This window comes from Molossus molossus, unplaced genomic scaffold (genome assembly GCF_014108415.1).
Source record: "Molossus molossus isolate mMolMol1 unplaced genomic scaffold, mMolMol1.p scaffold_m16_p_20, whole genome shotgun sequence".
NCBI classification, from domain to species: Eukaryota; Metazoa; Chordata; class Mammalia; order Chiroptera; family Molossidae; genus Molossus; species Molossus molossus.
In genome coordinates this window covers 23641101-23662623 of record NW_023425356.1, presented here as the reverse complement: position 1 = coordinate 23662623, position 21523 = coordinate 23641101, and the positions used below count along the sequence as shown (strand labels likewise).

The window sequence follows — 21523 nt, the reverse complement described above, 5'->3', positions numbered from 1 at the left end:
CTATGACACGGCAGGCTAACCACCTGCCTTTGGCAGAGGAACGCCGGCTCCGGGTCTAATGGAACCTCAGCCCGCTTTGTCCTTTGTGACAGTGCCACCTAGCGAGAGCCTGGAGGCACTGCCGCCTACTCCAGGCAACTGCCAGGGCCACTGCGACAAGGTGTTCGTGGTTTAGGCTTGGGACCGAGAATGTGGTCCGCCAGGCCCTGCTCCTTCCATTCTACTTCCAAGCTAATGGTTTGGAATACTGATGCACTCCTTCCATGACGCTGCAGAGGAAGCCCATGCTATCCCTCCCCCAACCTCGTCCAGTCCCCTGGATCTGATAAGCGCGACGGGTCAGCTATCCACTAGCCCTCATACATAATTGACAAGCGATCTATCTATCCCACACTTCACGGTCTCCTGGCATCGAATCTTTGGCGGTAGCCAGAGCAGGCGTTACCCTCCTCAGAGTCATTGTACAGATGAGAAAACTGTGGGCAGGTGGTTAACCCAAGGTCACACAACAAACTAGCGGCAGGGCTGGGTCGGGAATCCACGGCTCTTGTTCCTGGGTCCCTGGCTCCTTCCCCAACCACAGGCCCCTCATTCGGTGTGGCGACAGAGCATGCCCACGTGGCCCCACGAGGGCAGGGGCTCGGGAGCCTGCGCCGAGGACCAGCGTGGAGGGGTGGGATTCAAGCGGCAGAGCGGCAACCGCAGCCCCCACGCTCTCTTCTCTGCCCACGGAGTGCCTGGCACGCCGGCCGCAAAGCGGCGAGGCTGGGAAAGGGGCCCAAAGCAGGAAACAGGGTCCCGCGCGGGCAGCCCCTGGGAGCACGCGGCGCCAGGTCATGTGAGAGGGGAGAGCAGACCAGGGTCGTCGCACGCACGCACGCACGCACGCCGTACGTCAGCACGCACTGAGGCGCTGAAATCGTCAAGCCCAAAGTCCGGGTCACATGTGTAGGGTGGCAGTCGAGAACAAGGGGGCGGGAAAGAAAGAGAGGTCACGTGAGGGAGGCCGGAGGCGGGGCTGCCGAAGAGGAGGAGGAGGGGCGCGCGGCTTCCGGCGGCCTGTGGTGGGGGGGAGCGGCGAGCGGAGGTGGGGGGGCCCCTGTCCCGGAGGTGGCGGCGGCGCCATCTTGGCGAAGGGGGGATCAGGAAGTGCGGACCGCGGCGGCGGCGGCGGCGGCGGCGGCGGCGGAGCCCGGAGCGGAGGCCGGAGGCTCCCGGCCCGCCGGCCCCGGAACGGAGCGGAGCGGAGGATGCAGCAGCCGCAGCCGCAGGGGCAGCAGCAGCCGGGGCCGGGGCAGCAGCTGGGGGGCCAGGGGGCGGCGCCGGGGGCCGGGGGCGGCCCAGGGGGGGGCCCGGGGCCGGGGCCCTGCCTGAGGCGGGAGCTGAAGCTGCTCGAGTCCATCTTCCACCGCGGCCACGAGCGCTTCCGCATTGCCAGCGCCTGCCTGGACGAGCTGAGCTGCGAGTTCCTGCTGGCTGGGGCTGGAGGGGCCGGGGCGGGGGCCGCGCCCGGACCGCATCTCCCCGCACGGGGGTCGGTGCCTGGGGATCCCGTCCGCATCCACTGCAACATCACGGTGAGGACCCCCTTGCGTGCGCCTCTCTGGGAGCCTTTTCTGAGGGACTCTGGACCACCCCACACAGCTTTTTTTTTTATCTCGAAAGACCTGGGAGGCCGAATCCCCTCTTGGGGCTCGCCCCTTCTCTCCAGGTTGCACTTGGTTCTGGTGAGCACCCGGAATCTCTACCATTGACCCTTCATAGTGAGGGACGCCCCGACATATGGCGCCTCCACTACCCTTTTCCACTAACCCACTCACATTCCAAGGTTCATGATTTTGGGTGCTCCACGACTTTACCTTACCACCTAGGAATGTCCCCCCCTCCCCACTCGCATCTCAAGGCTCCAGGCCTTGCACTGACCTCAGCTGGAAGGACTTGGCTGGGAACTGTGCACATTTCAGTGATGCCCCCGTCTCAGTAGTACCTTTAACTTAGGACGTGGCCACCTGTGAGATCCCTGCCCAGGCATCTGTCATGCAGCCCCTTTTGCTCTCTGAATTTTACCAAGTGATAGTTTGCTGTACCCTGACTCTTCTTTCTCTTTCTTGGATTCCCTTTTATTCTGGTGTAACCTCTAACTCTCCTTTTGCCCCAGCTGATAGCAGATCTGCCACTCCCCCCCCTTCCCCGTGGATCTCTCCAATTGTCGTGGGTTGTTTGTTGCCTTTCCTGGTAATGGTGGTAATGTTTGAGGGCTATCCCATTCTGAACAGTAACAGTTCCTTTTCTCCCCAGTGAACTTCATTCCATCCTAGTCATACTGGACTCCTGCCTAGTCCACCTCACATATCCCTTGAAGAGGGTTGGCCTCTGGGAATGCCTGACACTGTATGGTATAGCACGTACAGTGGTTGATACTATCTGCTCTGGTAATGTTCTCCCAGCCCCAGCATTAGTTAAGGAATCAGGGACAGTACTTTATCCAGGCAGGCAGACTGCAAATGGGAGTAGTCTGGGGAAAGACAGACTTGTGAATTGTGTAGTACTTTGGGGCCTGATTCAATTTACATGGTTCCTGTTTTCTGACCCTTTCCTCCAAACCAGGTCAGGGTTTGGTGAGGCAAGCCTCAGCTCAGATTGGATGGTGCCCCACCAAAACTCGTGTGTACCACATCTTTCTTCTTCCATCCTCACCACCTTTTTTTTTTCCTACCAAAGTAGAAAGTTAAGATTGAAGGACTAGGTGTGGCTTAGGTGAACACCTGAGCATCTTTAATAATTTGTTTCCCCCTGGCATTGAGGATTGGAGGCATAGCAGAGCTAAAACCCCCAGTAAACGCGGATATGGTTTCCTTGGCATGTATGGAAACCTCAGGAGTTAATTTTGTTCCTGTAATTGCTTAAGGGTAGGTTTGCCCCCTCCTAGCTGTCCTTCCAGTTGCCAGAGGCCATCTACTATCTTTGTTCCTGAAAGGAAGTTAGTTTAGAAGGTTCTCAGACTCTCTGGCCCATGTAAAGGAGACTTGGCCTGAACTCGCCCCTTGGTTTAGGCAGAGGGGGAGTCTGGTCAGGCTGCATTTGGCCCTGTGGCTCAGGAATGCTGGGAATGTTAGCAGCGTAGGCCTCTTTCTTCCAGCCTGCCATGTGGAGCCCTACATCCTATGCCTGGATGAAGAGGGTGGCAGGTTCCCAAGGGAGAGGTGGAGAGAATTGGCTTTTGGGATGTCCTGTTGGGAGTGGGGTATGGAAATTCTTCTGCTACCCTTTCACTTTCAGGTTCCCAAGATACAATCTAGTTTTTAATCCCTCCTTCCCCAGCTAAAACAAAAGTCTGCTTTTTTCACATCTGTGTGATTGTGGTGAGGGATCCATTTCTCAGCTGAATATGGAGTTTGAAAATCAAAAGAGGTCTTGGTGCTAGGTGTGGGAGAACTTCAAGTCCGGAACTTGGATAGGAAGCCTTCCTCCCTGTTCGCAGAGTTTGACTGTGCTGCTTTCTCTTCTCATGATCTAGGATCTGTGGGAAAGCTCTTGGTTAGATAGTGACCTGCTGAGCTGGGGGAAGAGCAAAGGGACTAGAAGTTTTGGGGAGCGGAGAACAGGCAACATCTAGCTTTTCCCAGAGCTGCCCATCTTGACTGTTCTCCCTGCTCTTTTTCCTCCCAGGAGTCATACCCTGCTGTGCCCCCCATCTGGTCGGTGGAGTCTGATGACCCAAACTTGGCTGCTGTCTTGGAGAGGCTGGTGGACATAAAGAAAGGGAATACTCTGGTGAGGGGGCCAGGGTGTTGAGGTGGGGCCGATGTCTTGAAGATGAACTGAGAAAAGGAGATATATCTGGAAAATGGATGGTACAGTAGGCTGAACTTTGGGGCAAACTTCTTAGGGGAATTGCTTACTGAAGACTGGTGCAATCCTGCACCACCCTCAGGATTAGTCCAGTAAACTCTTTTGAACAACTACATGGACCATAAGGTTTAGGGAATTAGGTATCAATTTGGGGTCTGAACTAAGAGCTCATCCACATACCTGTCCAGATTGGGGTGGGGAAGAAGTATTTGACGTCACTCTGGTACCCTATCCCCAGCTATTGCAGCATCTGAAGAGGATCATCTCCGACCTGTGTAAACTCTACAACCTCCCTCAGCATCCAGATGTGGAGATGCTGGATCAGCCCTTGCCAGCAGAGCAGGTGAGCAGCTGAGGAGCTTTGAGCCTTGTGCAGAGTTTAGCCCCCAGACAGCACTTACATGGATTGAGACAAATCTGCAGTAGTTTCTGTCCACCCCTACACACTCAAAACACATACATATATTGTGACCCTTGACCTCCTCTTTTCCCAGATGGGAATCTAGCTAAATGGGACACTAATAGCTTCACCATAAGAGTTCCTATCAAAACTCACTCTCGTGGGCAGTATCCCTCATGTTGGGGGCAGGGGGATTTTTACCAGTAGCCACTGGTATCCATTGGGGGTCTCAGGGCCCTTGTTAAGAACCAGCCAAGCAATATAAGTCTGAAGACGGTTGAGTAAAGAAGGAATTCTTAGGGAAAATAAACTGGGATTTGTGAGGTGGGTTGTTTCTCTTTCATTCTGTGGCATATAGTAAGAGAGTAATGGGATGGTAGTGAAGTCATTCCCTAGGCTGTTGCTTCCTCTCAGATCTGGCTGGTGGAGAGGCTAGCAGCATTATGGACAGGCACACAGCTCCCAGACCTGGAGGCTTGGGAGTAGGTGAGACGTTGCATTCTAGGAAGCCACTGGGGCTCTGATCTCCCACCTTGCCTCTCCCCACTGCAGTGCACACAGGAAGACGTGTCCTCGGAAGATGAAGATGAGGAGATGCCTGAGGTAGGTTTGCCACCCGAGGCAGCACTGGCAGGAAACTCTTTCAGTCAGTAGCTTTGAGCAAGCACAACACACAGATCTCCAATCTAGAACTGGGGAGAGAAAAATGCCAAAGAAGTAAAGACAGATTTACTGACCTGGAGGAATGGCCAGTGTAATAGAGGAGACAGGGCACCCACATCCAGCCACTGAAGACAGTTAAGTGCAAATCTGTTTACACCAAATAGTGACAAGTTAATTTCAGATGGCTTTGGAGTCTGACCTGGAGTTTGCTTCCTGATCTCCGAGCTTATCTTAACTAGGGAATTTTACCTAATTTCACTAAGCTGCAGTTTCCTTATTTATAAAAGAGGATTATGGTATCTACTACTATGACCATCTTGAAGATTAAATGAGACATTGCACGTAAAATGCTTCATGCAGTACATGATAAGTGCTAAACAGCTTACCTGATGTATTCTCTAAAAACAGATACTTTTGCAGAATATTACAGTTAAGAACTTGAGCTTCAGAGACAGAATTTGATTCACATTTTAGCTCTGCTAAGAGCTGTATGACTTTGGACATGAGAATTAACCTCAACTAGACCTCAGCTTTCTCATCTGTAAAATGGGGGATAATGATAATATAATGGCATGGTGGTTGTAAAAACTGAACTAGTGTGTATAGCATCTGGTACAGTACTTGACATAATAAACATTCAGTGGATGTCGGCAGCTAATGTAATAATTAGGAGGTCAGTATTGCCATGTCCTGGTAGAGTCAGACCACTTTGATCTCTTTGTTTCCAAGCATTGCATTAATGTCCAAGGTTCTGTAACTCTGTTAGGGTCTTAAGACACACAAAAGACTGGTGATACATGAAACTTCCTCGTATCACACAGTAGAGAGCCTTCTGTGCCATCCCTCTAGCATCTAACAGGGTTCGAATCATGGGTATGGGCACAGTGAACTGCTTGCTCACTTAGAGCAGAATGAACGTGGGGCTAATTTTATTCTTGACCTCTACCATCTCACTCTCTGGACCTCGTTCCTCATTTCCCTCTTGTCAGTGGGTGACTGCATACCTTGAATCAGGTCGTGCACCTGGGAGGGCCTGAGATTTCTGATCCAGGTTTCTCCTTTAGGCCTGGAGTCCTCAGAACTCCTGGATACAATAGTCACCTGGTAGAAACATGATCTTTGAGTCAGTGTCAGGCCAAAGTCATTCTAGGAACTAAGAGCTTCTGTTGCCAAGGGAGAGTTTTAGGGACAGTTGGAGCAGGGTCAGTCTGGGAAACGAGGACTGAGTCTCTGCTTGCTTTCCCTAGGTCCTTAGCATAGTTCTGCTGGAGCACTGAATGGGAGGGGAGATTTGCCTTGTCCTTTAGATTGTGGAGGTAATGGGGCTGGGAATTGTTGCAGAAACAGAAGGGGTGCTGTGTTCCTTAGCCTGCTAGAGAGACCACTGTTCCTTAACTTTCAGCTCTAGATCAAATAGGACTGGGAATGCAATGGCCCCTCTCCACAAGCTGTGTTGTTTCTTTTGTCCTGTATCCCACTCCTACCCACACCTCCCCCAGGACACAGAAGACCTAGATCATTATGAAATGAAAGAGGAAGAGCCAGCTGAGGGCAAGAAATCTGAAGATGATGGCATTGGAAAAGAAAACTTGGCTATACTAGAGAAAATTAAAAAGAACCAGAGGCAAGATTACTTAAATGTACGTACCTTCTAGGGAGAGGCTGGGCCAAGTGGTTGGTGGGTACTAGCTAGAAGGTGGTAACATTGTATATCAGTCTGGACAGTGGATTCTTTTTCGGGGGTGAGTTGTGTGCCTAATCCTTGCCTAAATCCTGAGCAAGCTGCCAGACTGCCTTTATGATCTACTTTGTGTGTTTGCAAAGCACATGACTGTAAGATGTTTCTTTCTTCCCTTCCTTACAGGGGGCAGTGTCTGGCTCGGTGCAGGCCACTGACCGGCTGATGAAGGAGCTCAGGGATATATACCGATCACAGAGTTTCAAAGGTGGTGAGTTTGCCTCAGGGAGCAGCCTGAACAGGAGCTTCTCATAAAGGATATGAGGTTTGGGATACACGAATGCTTATGAACTTCTCAGGCCAGAATGGAGCTCCTCAAGCCAGTGGCTTCGATTGGCTGCATGTCCATGGGATGAACCTGGAGCTTTTGATATTTTTCCTCTCAGCCTGGACAGATCTGCAACCTGGACCATCCTAGTAACACCTGTCTTCTTCCCACCTTCCAGGAAACTATGCAGTCGAACTCGTGAATGACAGTCTGTATGATTGGAATGTCAAACTCCTCAAGTGAGTTGGGGACTCTGGGATTGGAAAGGAAGTTAAGGCATAGTATGTGTGGAGCCACTGTGCTGGGAGTCTCTAGGGCAGTCCCAGGAGCAGGTGTGGGCATTGGTTTTTCCCTCCGCTGCTAGCCTGGGGAAGTGGGAGCTATCATGAGGCTCCTGAGCTGGGACAAGGAGTCTGAGCCCAGACTCATTGCTTCATAGGGTTGACCAGGACAGCGCTTTGCACAACGATCTCCAGATCCTCAAAGAGAAAGAAGGCGCAGACTTCATCCTACTTAACTTTTCCTTTAAAGTAAGACTGTTTCCCTTCCAGCCCCTCCCTCCTTGGCCTGCGCCTCCTCCTTTACCTTACAGTCCCATGGCAGATACTGGCCTCTCCTCTCTGATCATTGCCTTTGTCTCTCTCACAGGATAATTTTCCATTTGACCCACCGTTTGTCAGGGTTGTGTCTCCAGTCCTCTCCGGAGGGTGAGTGGCTGAGAGCAGCTCCTGTTACAGGTGAGAAAGGGGTGTGGAGCTTTTGCCAGGCCCGACTGACTAACCTTTCTTCCACAGGTATGTCCTGGGAGGAGGTGCCATCTGCATGGAACTTCTCACCAAACAGGTGAGCCTGTCCCTTGCTCTTGGTCAAGCTGGCCAGAGCAGGGCTCAGCTGAACTTTATCACACACCCCTGTGGGTTGGGTGATGGGCTTAATGTGGCCCTTTCATTCTGCCAGGCAGAGCCTGAACCCACTGACCTAGGCAAACAGGCGAAGGCTGCTGCAGGAGTGAAGGACAGGGGCCCATGCATAGGCACAGCTCCTTGCTGGAGAAAAGTGTAAGGTTTCTGGAACTCTCTTGACTTGTTGGCTTTGTCTCCGTTTCCCAGGGCTGGAGCAGTGCCTACTCAATAGAGTCCGTGATCATGCAGATCAGTGCCACACTGGTGAAGGGAAAAGCTCGTGTGCAGTTTGGAGCCAACAAAGTAAGGAGCTGGGGCCTGGGGCTGCTGCGACTGTTTAGAGCCAGGTACAGTTTGAGCCACTAGCAAGCCAAGGCTGCCTTCTCTGAGGGGCCAAGAGGATAAAGCCCTCTGGAGGGGTGGGCTTGGATGAGTGGGCCTGGAACACCCACAGTGGGAACAGGAGCAGGGCCTTGGCCGGAGGGGCTTCCTAAGACTTGGGGGAGGATGCAGTTCTGGACAGGGAAGGCTGGAGGATTACACTCCAAAGGGACCTCTGGGTGGTGGGTATTTAGTATGTTAACAGAGCACAAGTTTGGGAGCTGGGACTCCTAGGTCTCTGGGTGGCAGCCTATGGAAGGTGGTGGCAGTAAAGCCACAGCTGGCCATGGCCTGATTTGGTGACTTCCTCTCCTCAGTCTCAATACAGTCTGACAAGAGCACAGCAGTCCTACAAGTCCTTGGTGCAGATCCACGAAAAAAATGGTGAGGCTGGATCCAGGACTCGAGATTCGGACACTTGGAAGGCCTGAGGTTTTCACTTCCGGCCAAATAGCAAGAACCCCTTCTTTTGGTTTCTGAGCCTTACCACCTATTAACACAGCACCTGCCCCTGTTCTCCAGAGAAGGGCTGGAGGTGGCTACCTCCACAACCTCTTCTCCCAGAAAAGCACCAATGGTCACACCACCTGTGGACTTGGTGCTGCCCCTCTTCCTGAGCACCCTTTGAGAAAGCTCATCTCACTCTTCTGTCATCTCAGGTTGGGCACATCCTTCTCCCCTTCCTTATGAGCTCCAGGTAGGCAGTGCCTCAGTTTCCCAGACCTCTCCCCCTGCACTGGAAGCCCTTCCTGGGATCTGTTCACCTATAATCCTGGAGGTGTCTTCAGTGATCAGGGCTGGGAGCAAGGACTTTGGCCTCCACCTCACTGTTTTGTTGGGTTTCTTTTCAGGCTGGTACACACCCCCAAAGGAAGATGGCTAACCCCGGAGTGTCGTCCCCTTCCTCCTTCCCCAGGCACCACTGGACCAATTACCTTTGAATGCTGTATTTGGATCTTACGCTGCCTCTGTGGTTCCCTCCCTCATTTTTCCTGGACGTGATAGCTCTGCCTATTGCAGGACAATGATGGCTATTCTAAACGCTAAGGAAAAAAACCAAACACTGAACTGTTTCAAGTACTCAAGACTGACTTACAGACCAACCAACCACCTGGCCGGAACCCTTGCTAGCAGGCATTCTTATAAAAGAAACTTTCGAGCCTCCTTATATTGCTGGAAACTCAGCTGTGCTCCAGACTAGAGTCTCCTTACCTATGCTATGGATTTTTAATTTATTTTCTCTTATTTCATGTACACTGCTTTTTTTGGTTACAGTGTATGATGGATGTGTATGAAAAAATGTATCTTTGGGAAAACAATTACAGTTTGTTAATTTGAAGATGCTGGTCTTGACTCATCTTTATTTTTATTCCCACATCCCACCCCACCCCCATCCCCTGAACTACTTGGGTAGTGGGGGAGGGGTGGAGATGAGAGGCCACACTTCACTGCTAAAGCCAGAGAGCAGTGGAGCTGAAGCATTTGCCTGGCCCTCAGGTTTCTTCTGAAGGCCTCTGGAGTGACCAGCACTCGCCCCCTTGGCACGCAGAGCCTGGTCAGCTGAACCACGGTGTAGCAGGCTGAAATGATCACCTTAATTTGTAGGACTTTTCTAGTCACATGTTTTCAAATTTCCACGAAAAAGAAAAATGGGAAAGGAGGCATAAGAGGCTTTTTCCAATTCAGAATTGCTTTTGAATGAATTGATTGGGGATGGGGGCCCAGTCTCAAGTGTGTACGTGGTCTCTGGTCTCAACAGTACACTATGTATGCTACAATTCCACTGCTTGTTGATCCCTCCCTGAAAATGGCTTCTAGCTAGCACTGAAGGGTGTTCACTGGTGGCTTCTTTGCTCACCCTCCCCATCTCTTCACTTGGTCTCATGAGAGAAAACAGGCATAGCTCTGAAGTTGTTGGACTTGAAGAACTGTGGATTCTTTCAAGCTACCCCCACAAGATGGGTCCTCTGGGAAGGTTAGCTTTAAGGGGTATTTGTGTACACCTGTGTCCTCACCCCAGGCTCTGGGAACTGCTGGGGAGGGGAGAGTGAGGCAGGAGGTCTGCTGAGCTAGAACTGTCAGTGTTGTCTGTACATGCTGTTTAGAAGTATGAGCACGATGTCTGCGTGTGACACGTGCTGCCAGCCACCCCGGTCAGTGAGCTTGCTCTGGGGTTGAGACAGGCTCTTAGGGACAGACTGCCTACAGACTGGATGATGGCTGCAGTGACAAGCCAGGGATGGCTAAGTGAAGACACTAGTCTTAGAAAGCCCAGAACAGACAGCTGCCTGGAAACCTGTAGGATGTCAGTTCTGTAATTCTTTGTTTTGACATTGGCCGTTTCCCCACCATTTTCCTTCAAGGGATTAATGCCTTGCTGCTTCAGGTGGATGAAGAGTTCAACAGTCCCCCTCAGTGCTGCTCTAACTACCCACACCCACCTGATAGGGGTGCTAAAAAAGGCTGAAGTTTAGATAAAGTGGGGGCCCCAGGGGAAAACTCATTCCATAGAGCTGAAATCCGGTTTTCAAGGCTAATCTGGCTTTCTTCTGAACTTATCACCAGCCCTGGCTGAAATGTAGATTGTGTTTTTAGTATTGTGTACTGTGAGCTGTCCTCTGTATAATGTATTTTGTAATGTATTTTTCTCATCTACCAAAGGATGAAACAAATAAAATTATTTAAATAGTTTGGCTCTAATCAAATTTTTTAAAGAAATAATGGGGTCCCCTGCCATAAGGGTTAAGTGCCAGCTCCTGTGAGTTGTACACCAACTCAGAGAACCCTCCACTTTTCTTGTCAAACCTAGCATTCCCTTTTATGACCTTAAGTTTAGGGTTCTAATGAAGTTACAAATTGTAAAAGAATCAAAGCCATATCATCCTCAGTCAATTTCCTTCTAAGAAGGCAAGGAGAAATGAAAAGCCCTTTCAGGTCTGGTACCCTACACCTCAAGTGTGACCGAGTCTATGTCCCGGGCAGGGTTTGCTCAGTGAGCCCACGCGGGCGCTGAGGCCGAGGCACATGGCAGCTTCTCGCTGCCTCGGTAGGAGAGGGCAGGCTGGGGAGGGGCGGCTAGATAGAAATCAATCACCCCAAACTCGTGAAGCATGCCAACATTTATTCACCATGGTGATGGCTCACTGGTTAAATGCTCCCCACCTGATTCTACAACGGAATGCCAAGAAAATTCTCCAGAATCTGTTAGGGCAATTTATATCATGTTCTGGGGGCACAAAAAAGAGACAGGAAAAAATACATGGCCACCTGAAGCTTTCAATGTAAGCTTCCTATGCTTGGGTCAAATGTCCATGCTGAGTGGGGAACTGAAGACACATGACAAATTGAGACTTCACTTTTCTGAGAGGCAAGCTGAGGGTAAAGGCAAATGGGAATCAAATCCATCCTGGGCACCAGTGTGGCCTTTTTCACCCACAAAGCCTCTAGAATGGAAGGGGGACGACAGGTCAGGGCAGGCAGAATCTGAACAGGAGAGGGAACGAACTGATGCTAGCCACGTTATTTACACTCATCAAACTTCAGGATGTGTGACTGCAAGAGAAAGACAAAGTCTCAGTGGGAAGGACCACCCCTAGCCAGTCCACCCAACCCCTGGGATAACCAGTTTATTTTGTGAGGGAATGGCCAGATCCAGGTCTCAGCAGTGGCCTGCAGCTGAGACCCCTAGGGTGGTAGGGGAGGGAGAAGGGCTGAGTTAGATTCAGGGGCAGTTACCTCCAAGTTCAAAGCACCAGTGATTTTCCCTTTGAGGATGTGATGGATCACCTGATATGAACTCAGAATGCCTATAAAACAAAACACAACAACAAAACCTTGGTGGCACTGGGTCAGGCAGGAGGAGCGAGGGAGGGAAGGGAGAGGCAGGGGCTGCAGGAAACAGCTCGGCTGCAGAGCAGCTCCTCCAAGTCTCTACCGGTTAGTGCTGACTCTCTGCTGCCAGGATAAAATGAGACAGACGCTTGAAAGGCGGGCGTGGGGAGGGTGCACTGAGAACATACAAAAGGAGGGGACAGTATTATTGTTACTAGAATAATTACATGAATCTGGGATTTTACATTCTCTAATGGGAAAGTCTGGGGACAGAAAACCTATCCACTCTGCTCTGAGCACCTGGGCTGGAGAGAGAGGTGAGAAGCAGATGCTTTCACTGTGATGAGTGGCATTCTTACACGCTGCAACAAGGCAGGGCAGGCCGCTGGTCAGAATGTCTTGCCTTACTCAGCTCCTGCCGTCCTGCCAACCTCCAAATTCTGGGACGGTGTGTATGCATGAAACTGGCCATATTAAAAGTCAGGCTTCAGTCTGGCCAGTGTGGCTCAGTGGTTGAGCATTGACTCATGCACCAAGAGGTTGCCAGTTCAATTCCCGGTCAGGACACATGCCCAGATTGTGGGCCCGATCCCCAGTGGGGGGATGCAGGAGGCAGCCAATCGATGTTCTCTCTCATCAATATTTCTCTCTCTCTCTCTCACTTCCTCTCTCTCTAAAATAAAAAAAAGGCTGAAAGGCCTGACTTTTAAAAAATAATAGTAATCATAAAAGTCAGACTTCACTGCCATCCCCAGCTATGCCATTTTCTTGCTATGAGAGATAAGGAAGTTCCTTTCACTTTTCTGAGCCTTACTTTCCTCATCCATATAGGGAGGGTTGTACACCCAGCCTGCCTGACCTCTCAGGGACACTCTAAGTCTACAAGGAAGCTCAGCACACCCCCGTGTCTGGGTTGGGCACTCTGGCCCCTGTGACAGGCTGGGAGCTGCTCTTTGGAGCAGGTGGAGCCTCTACTCTACGCCACCCCCTAACACCTAAGCAGTCAGGTGTAGCCTGCCTCAAACTCCAGAGCCCTGGACATGGATCTGTCACCCTCCAGGCTGGGCAGCAAGGGCCTTCTTCATGCAATGACCCAAGACAACCTGTGGGTGGTGTCCCTGACCACTGGACACCATGCCCATCAGCATCCCAGGGAGCCTTGGGCCTGCACTTTAAGGGGTGTGTTTGTGTGTCTGTCTGTCTTCACCTCTGCTTCTCTTCCTGATTCCCCAAAGCATTCCTTCATTCTTCGTCCTTCCACAGAGCCCCTCAGCTTTCATCTGTTTTACGTACCCTGAGTTTGGCTTAAGATTTCATTGGGAAAGAATTCTCTTATAGAAGAAAACTAGAATTTGAAACCAAATGGTAGGGTTTAGAGCACTGGACTCGGGTTCCTTTACATGCGCTGTTCCTTTAGACACCAAGCAGCTCTGGCAGAAGCAGGGGTGCAAAGCCTGCCCTCCCTTTCCCGGCACCCAGAGAGCTCAGTCTTTGGACAGTCAGTACCTGTTGGGGCCAACAGAGCCCAGGTGTGAAAACGAATACTCAAGAGGCAGCTTTGTAAGAGGTGGATGCCAAAAACTGGGGTGAGATCAAATGACTAGAGGCTTAAGGGTATCCTGAGGGCCTTAGCTGTCCCCACGCCATCCCCCACTGAGATCCTGAAGTCGGGCACAGCATGGCTCATCCCTGACCCTCAGGAGGCAGGTCGGATGACATCTTACCTTTCTCCAGCATGAATGGCTGAGTCAGAGGGGGGATGGTCCAGAAGTCATCACTATCCAGGCTGCGCAGGGACTGTACCGGGATGGTGGCCGACTGGCCAAAATCGATGAACATGACCACAGCCCAGGTATCCACCCTGTCCACTACCCAGCACCTGGCCGGAGGGAGAGAGAGTGGTTCCACCTGGTGTCATGCACAGTGGTCCTCGACAAAGGGGGCTTAAAGGTCAAAGCTAACAGGAGCAGAGTTTCCTTTGCTTTTCCCCTTCCTTGGGCATGGAAGTGATAATAATCAGAGATCCCAAGAGAGGAAGCAGCAGGAAAGAAACCAGAGTCCAAAGGAGAGAGAAAGGAAGGAGTGGCTCTGTCTGTGGCCTCTTATTCCATCCAGCCTGACCCCGAACACACCTGTTCCAGGCCTTCCCGTACTCGCCCAGGTGGTACTGTGCCAGACAGCGAGTCCCACGCCGCACGGCCGAGTCCTGCAGGTAGGGCTGCTGCTCCTCAGCCTCGGCCAGGGAGCTGAACAGCAGCTGCATGTTCTGGTGCAGAGTCTGAAAGGGGCACACACGCAACGGGCCTCACTGCCTGCATCACCTCACACATCTGTCCCTGCAGATGTCACCTGTTACACCAGCACCACTAATCTGCCCCGAGGACCAGCGGCATGAAGCACAACAAAGAAAGACACAGAACCTAGGGATCAGACTGCAGTCGTCTGGATCCCACCCGACTGGCCCATCACCACGTGCACCCCAGGAAGGCTCTGTGAGAAGGCATCAAGCCCAAGAGGCCCACCAACAAGCCCATACCTCCGTGATGTGCATGGCCCAGAAGAAGGGCGTCTGGGGGACAATACTGGTCACCAGCAGCCCCACCTCCCCGCCAGCGTTGCAGATGGTGGCCAGCCAGCTCAGGTCTCGGAAGCATTCCCTCAGAAGCAGCACCAGAAAGGATCCTCTGGGGAAGAGCAGTGGGAAGAAAGTGAATGAGTGAACAATTATTTTTTTATTTTTTTGTGGTACGTGCCCCTAGCAGGAACCAAACCAGGGACTCTGGTCCGCAGGCCAACACTCAACCGCTGAGCCAAACTGGCCAGGGCATGAGTGAACAACGTGACTGACACTTGTGCTAGATGATGCTGGGCAGGTTCAGGCAAGAGTCACCCTGAGCAGGAGGATTAGGCCCACCTCCTCCAGGGAGGGGATGGGAACATAATGCAGAGCAAAGGCAGCACCATGCCAGGGGGCGGGCCGGGAGTTTGGGAAGGGGATCCTAGAGGGACACAAAAACACACTAGGACTCCACAGACCGAGAGGGCCAGAGCCCTCACTGGACTGACTCTGAGGCCACCAGCCACTTCAGGAACCTCTACATGATGCAAGCGTGAGCTGTCCAAAACCCAGGACACAGTTTCAATCCCCAAATCACTCCTCCATGTTTAATATATGCCAAACTTTCTCCTCCCACTCCACTCACTTGATCACCTAAGTCACACATGCTCAGCAAGTCACACGTGCTCAGCAACCCAAACCACCATCCTATAGCATTTCCAGTCAGAAAGATTATTTGGCATCTTTGACACTAAGAATAATGCCCTCTATTAAAGCAGAAGGTGTGGTAGACACAATGATCTCATGGTATCCAGGGTGGGGGAGAGTCACAGGCCTTCAATGTCTAAAAATGGAAACAGATTTTCTTAGGTCACTGTGGGTCTGGTGCAGGAGTTCCTGAGAACTTTTTGCCCACTCTGGTACCACCCCTACCTGCACCCTCCAGGGAATGAATGATATTCGCAGTCGCCATTGGCTCTGGTGGGCCCTGTACACCTCCACTAACCTCATTTCCATGGGAACTGCAAAGAAGGTTGTCCTCGGTTTCTCTGTCTCTTGGGAGTCACCAGCAGCTTTAGGAATGAGCTGTGTACAAGCTGGGAAGCAGAAGATTGAGTCTTGGAGGCACCAGAGCTACCCCTGCTCCCCCAGATGCCCTGGCCCCACCCTCAGAGGCAGGACAGGATGGGCCATCCTTCCATGTCTCAGCCTCTAGATCTTCAGCTGGGTGGGGAGGGTGTGCTGCCCGATATAATCAAGAAAGCATCCTAGGGGAATAAAAAGGGTATTTCCTACACTGAGAGGTCAACAGGGGACAAAGCTGAAAGGAAGGCTGGAAGAATTAAGTCAGGAGTCGCGAAGACACGTCCTGGGAATGCAGGATCTCACCAGTGATTTTGGCAAATCCTTGACGAGAAGGCCTCTCCAAAACCTAGGGAGAAAAAGAAACGTTATCACTCAGGCATGGCAAGTATTTACTGTACTGATTTATATGTTGAGAGGACTTGGAGACAGTGTCAACAGCCCCTGCACTGCCACAGGCTTTAGCTGAGTTTTGAGACACCCGCTCACTGTCTCCTTTCACGCTGGGATCCTGAGGGAACCATGAAAAGACCTTCAGAAACAGGAGAGGGAGGGAGGGAGGTGCTCCAGCAGGACTTACAGTCCCAGAAGTCCAGACTGCATAGCCTGGGAGGTCCCTGCTGACCTTCTTGGGGGGAGGAAGAAATGAGGTAGAGATGGTTATGCTGGAAGCCGGGTTATGTGGAGGCAGAAAGGTCTGGGTGCCCTGAGCCTCACTACAACCCTGCAGCTCCCCAACTCATGCTGCTCCCCTCACCACTGTTCTCACCTGGAAAACACTCAACCCTGGTTAAAGCCATGTCTCTGCCTGCCCAGCTTCTGGCCACTGACTGCTGCCAGAGTACACCTATAGCCATTACCTACCTAGTGGCTCAGGCCAAATTCATCTCTCTCCCTAGCTCCCTACATCAAACTCATTAGCAAGCCAAGCCAGCTCTACCTCCAAAACACGCCAGAACCATGTACTGCTCCCTATATAAATCTGCCACCCGATGCAAGCTGTCGCCACCTCTTACCAGGACCATAGCAACAGTGTCCAAAGACTTCCTGTTGCTACACTGGCCCCCATAATCCAATTGCCGCACAGCAGATATGATTTTACAAATATCTAATCACATTACTCCTCTGATTAAAACCTTCCAACATCTTCCCATTGTTCCTGAAAATAAAATCCAGTCTCTACTTTGGCTCACAGAGGCTCCCATGATATGAGCTGCAGGTTTGTCCCCCCCCCCCCCACCCGGTCGGGGTCATGCAGGGGGCAGCCAATCAACGTGTCTCTCTCACATCAATATTTTTCTCTCTCCCTCTTTCCCTCCCTCCCTTCCACTTTACCTAAAATCAATGGGAAAATATCCTCAGGTAAGGATTAACAACAACAAAAATGGGCAAAAGATCTCAATAGATACTTCTCCAAAGAGGACATACAGATAGCTAATAGACATATGAAAAGATGCTCATCATCACTAATCATCAGAGAAATGCAAATTAAAACCACAAAGAAAATGAGATAAACCAAAGAACTTATATGCATGTATGTGTAACCAATGGACAGAGACAACAATGCTTGGTGAGGGGCATGATAGGGAGGAAGGTGTCTGGGGGAGGGGGAAAGGAGAAACATCTGTAACAAAAATAAATTACTAAAAAAAATAAGATAAAATGAAGGGAGTAGACCAAAAAAACAAAAACAAAAACCACAAAGAGAGCCCTGGCCGGTTTGGCTCAGCGGTTGGAGCGTCAGCCCGCGGTCCAGAGAGTCACGGGTTCTGTTTCTGCTAAGGGTACGTATATCGGTTGCAGTTTGTCCCCGGCCCTGGTTGGGGTCATGTGGGTGGCAACCACTCGATGTGTCTCTCTCACAATGATATTTCTCTCTCTCTATTTCTCCCTCTCTCCCTCTTGCTGTGTCTGAAGATGAAGGCAAAAATGTCCTCAATTGAGGGGAACACACACACACACACACACACACGGAGCTATCACCTCACACCTGCCAGAAAGACTATCATCAATAAATCAACAAACAAGTGTTGGCAAGGACATGGAGAAAAGGGAACCGTCTTTTATTGGTGAGAATGCAGACTGGTACAGCCACTGGGGGAAACAGTATGGAGTTTACTCAAAAAATGAAAAATGAAAGTGCCTTATGACCCAGCGATTCCACTTCTGGGAATATATCCAAAGAAACCCAAAACACTGATTCGAAAGAATATATGCACCCCTATGTTCATTGCAGCATTATTTATAATAGCCAAGATTTGGAAGCAACCCAAGTGCCCATCAGTAGATGAGTGGATAAAAAAGCTGTGGAACATTTATACAATGGAATACTACTCGGCCATAATAAATAAGGAAATCTTACCATATGAGACAGCGTGAATGGACCTGGACAGTATTATGCTAAGTGAAATAAGCCAGTCAAGAAAGACAAATACCATATGATTTCACATACACATGGGAACTATAGAACAAAATAAGTGAACAAACGAAACAGAAACAGACTCATAGATACAGAGAACAGACTGATGGTTGCCAGAGAGGAGGGGTATTGAGGGCTGGGTGAAATCGGTGAAGGGATTAAGCAATAAAACAAACCATAGACACAACAACAATATGGTGATTATGAGAGTGAAAGGGGGGTGGGGTAAGTAGAAGAGGGTAATGGGATAAATGGTGACTGAAGGAGACATACTTGACTTTGGGTGATGAATACACAATACAGTATAAAGATGACGTAGTCTAGACTTGTACACTTGAAACCTATATAATTTTACTAACCAATGTTAACCCAATATACTCAATAAAAATTTCTTTAAAAAAGAGAAAGAATGGATTTGTGGTTGGACATCATCTTCCTGCAGAATTCAATGACACTACCCTATTCCATACCCTTCAACGTGGATTCTTATTCTGGAGCTTTACCCCAGAATTCTAAAATAATTCTATAATATCCTTGGTGTCAGTTTTCATTTTTCCATTCAATATTGTGGGCACTCGTTGGCTGCTTTCAATCTGAAAATTCATATCCTTTCCTCCTGGGAGAGTTTGTTACACCATTTGATACCTTCTCCTGCATGTTGACCTGAACTCTTCATGGATGTATATGTTGCACCACTGAAGCTGATTCTCTAATTTTACCTTTTCTCCTCTTGAAAAAAAACTTACAACAAAATATTCCAAATGATAAATCCTCTCCCCAAAAAGCAATGATAAAACTTGACACAATTGTGAAAAACAACCTTTCAGGCCCTGGCCAGGTGGCTCAGTTCATTAGAGCATCATCCCGTACACAGAAAGGTTGTGTGTTCGATTCCTGGTCTGGGCACATACCTAGGCTGTGGGAATTTCTGAACTGAAAAATGCAGTAACTGAAGTAAAAAGCCCCTTAGATAAATTCAACAACAGAATTGAAGGAGAAAAGAAATAATCAATGACTGGAAGAGAGAACAATAGAAATTAGACAATTTGAAAAACAGAAAATAGATTTTAAAAAAAACCAACAGATTATAAAAGCTGAGTGAACCCAGAACAGAATAAATTCAAAGAAATCCCTGGCAAGACACTTCATAATTAAACTACTGAAAACTAAGGACCAAGAAGAAGTTTCTAAAACAGCCAGAGAAAAGCAACACCTTTTACCTATAAAGGAAAATTTGAATGACAGGATTTCTCATCAGAAACTATAAAGGGCAGAAAGAAATGGCACAATTATTTTTCAATTACTAAAAGAAAATAACCTTATTGCTAATGAAAATATCCTTTGGGAATGAAGGGAAAATAAGATATTTTCAAATGAAGGAAGGCTAAGAATTTGTCACCAGCAGACCTACCCTAAAAAAAAAAAAAAAAAAAAAATAGCCAAAGGAAGTTCTCTAAATAAAAAGAAAATGATTAAAAAACAAAAACCCTGAAACATCAAGGAGAACACAGTAAGAAAAAGTATGGGTAAATACAATAGGCTTTCCTCCTCCTCTTGAGTTTTCTAAATTATGTTTGACAGTTGAAACAAAAATTCTAACACCATCTGATGTGGTTCCAAATGAACACAGAGGAAATATTTAATTTTTTTTCCTTATTGATTTTAGAGATGGGAAAGAAGAGGGACACAGTAATATTGATGAGCGAGAACATCAACTGGCCGCCTCCTGCAGGCCCCTCACTGGGGATTTGGCCCACAACCTGGGAATGTGCCCTGACTGGGAATTGAACTGGCAACCTCTTGGTGCATGGGTCAACACTCAACCACTGAGCCACACCAGCCGGGCATCACAGAGGAAATATTTAAGACAATTACATTATAAACAGGAAAGGGTAAAAGGAGGAAAGATTTCTATACTTCACTCAAACTAGTAAAATTGACAGGTGTAGATTATATATATACAACATAACATCTAGAGCAACCACTTAAAAAGGTATACAAAGAGAGACACTTAAAATATTACAGAAAAACTGAAGTAAACTATAGGAAAACAGAGGAACAAAAAAACAGAACGGAAAACAAAAAATAAGATGGCAAACTTGAGCCCTAACAAACCAATAATTATATTAAATATAAACATGCCAAATTAAAGACACAGATTTGTCATTAAAAAACATGACCATGGTGGGGGGGCAGAGATTAACCAAAGAACTTATATGCATATATGCATAACCCATGGACACAGACAATAATAGTGCAGTGAAGGCCTGAGGCAGGGAGAGGGGAGGCAGGAGAGGGGTAGAGGTAGGTTACTGTGGGGGTGGGGGTGGGGGGGACATCTGTAATGGTTTCAACAATAAAGATAAATTTAAAAAAAAAAAAAGAATTGATCACGTACCAAAACAAAAAAGTGATCACGAACCAAAGAACAAAAACAAAAACATGACCCGCCCTCACTAGTTTAGCTCAGCAATTAGAGCATAGGCCTGCAGACCAAAGAGTTGCAGGTTCGGTTCTGGTCAAGGGCACATACTTCTGTTGCAGTTTGGTCCCCAGCCCTGACTGGGTTGTGTGAGAAGCAACCAGTTGATGTGTCTCTCTCACATCAATGTTTCTCTCTCTCTCTCTCTCTCTCTCTCTCTCTCTCTCTCTCTCCCTCCCTCCCTCCCTCCCTCCCTTCCTCCCTCCTTCCCTCCCTTCCTTCCACTCTATCTGAAGACAAATGAAAAAACATCCTTGGGTGAGGATTAAAAAGGAAACATGACCCAACTATATATGCTGTCTACAAAAAGCTCACTTCAAATATAATGATATAGGCAGGTTTAAAGTAGAAAGATATATCATGGAAACATTAATAAAAGGAAAGCAGAAGTGACTACATTAATATCAGATAAAACAGACCTCAGACCAAAGAAAAAAGGGATATTATATAATTATAAAAGTCACTCCACCAAGAATACATAGCAATCCTAAATGGGTATGTACCAAACAACACTGAAAAATATGTAACACAAACACTAGTTGATCTGAAAGGAGAAATCCATAATTATAACTGGATACTTCAACAGCCCTCTCTCAACTATTCAAAGAATAACTAGAAAGAAACTCAGCAAGGATATAGAATATTCAACATTATCAACCAACCAGATGTAATCAACATGTATAAGGACTCTCCACCAAACATTAGCAGAATACAAATCTTTTCAAGTACCCTGGAATATACACCAAGATAGACTATATCTTGGGCCATGAAATAAGTCTCAATGGAAAAGGATTCAAGTCATATTAGGCATGCTCTCTAACCACAATAGAATTAAATCAGAAATCACTAATAGAAAATATGTGGAAATTTCGAAATACTTTGAAATTAAATAGCACAATTCAAAATAACCCACAGGATGAAGAAATCAAAAGGAAAGTTAGAAAATA

At 48.7% G+C, this 21523-nt stretch overlaps 2 protein-coding genes across 2 annotated transcripts in view; one reads left to right on the top strand and one right to left on the bottom strand.

The window, feature by feature from the left end:
* The first annotated feature begins 1150 nt into the window (after positions 1-1150).
* Positions 1151-10892, top strand: UBE2Q1 (ubiquitin conjugating enzyme E2 Q1). The gene is made up of 13 exons (XM_036272995.1): positions 1151-1577; positions 3670-3774; positions 4091-4195; positions 4805-4855; positions 6415-6555; positions 6780-6864; positions 7100-7160; positions 7361-7451; positions 7570-7628; positions 7716-7764; positions 8031-8126; positions 8522-8588; positions 9056-10892. The coding sequence occupies exons 1-13, from the start codon at positions 1251-1253 to the stop codon at positions 9085-9087; spliced, it is 1269 nt and encodes a 422-aa protein (XP_036128888.1). The 5' UTR covers positions 1151-1250; the 3' UTR covers positions 9088-10892.
* Positions 10893-11366: 474 nt separating this feature from the next.
* TDRD10 (tudor domain containing 10) overlaps positions 11367-21523 on the bottom strand; it is a 41152-nt gene continuing 30995 nt past the window's right edge. The window contains exons 8-14 of the mRNA XM_036273257.1: positions 15982-16024; positions 15599-15689; positions 14572-14719; positions 14168-14313; positions 13760-13914; positions 11940-12010; positions 11367-11756 (exon numbers count right to left, since the gene is read on the bottom strand). Coding sequence (XP_036129150.1) covers positions 11724-11756; positions 11940-12010; positions 13760-13914; positions 14168-14313; positions 14572-14719; positions 15599-15689; positions 15982-16024 — 687 coding nt within the window. The 3' untranslated portion in view covers positions 11367-11723. The remainder of the gene's footprint in view (positions 11757-11939; positions 12011-13759; positions 13915-14167; positions 14314-14571; positions 14720-15598; positions 15690-15981; positions 16025-21523) is intronic.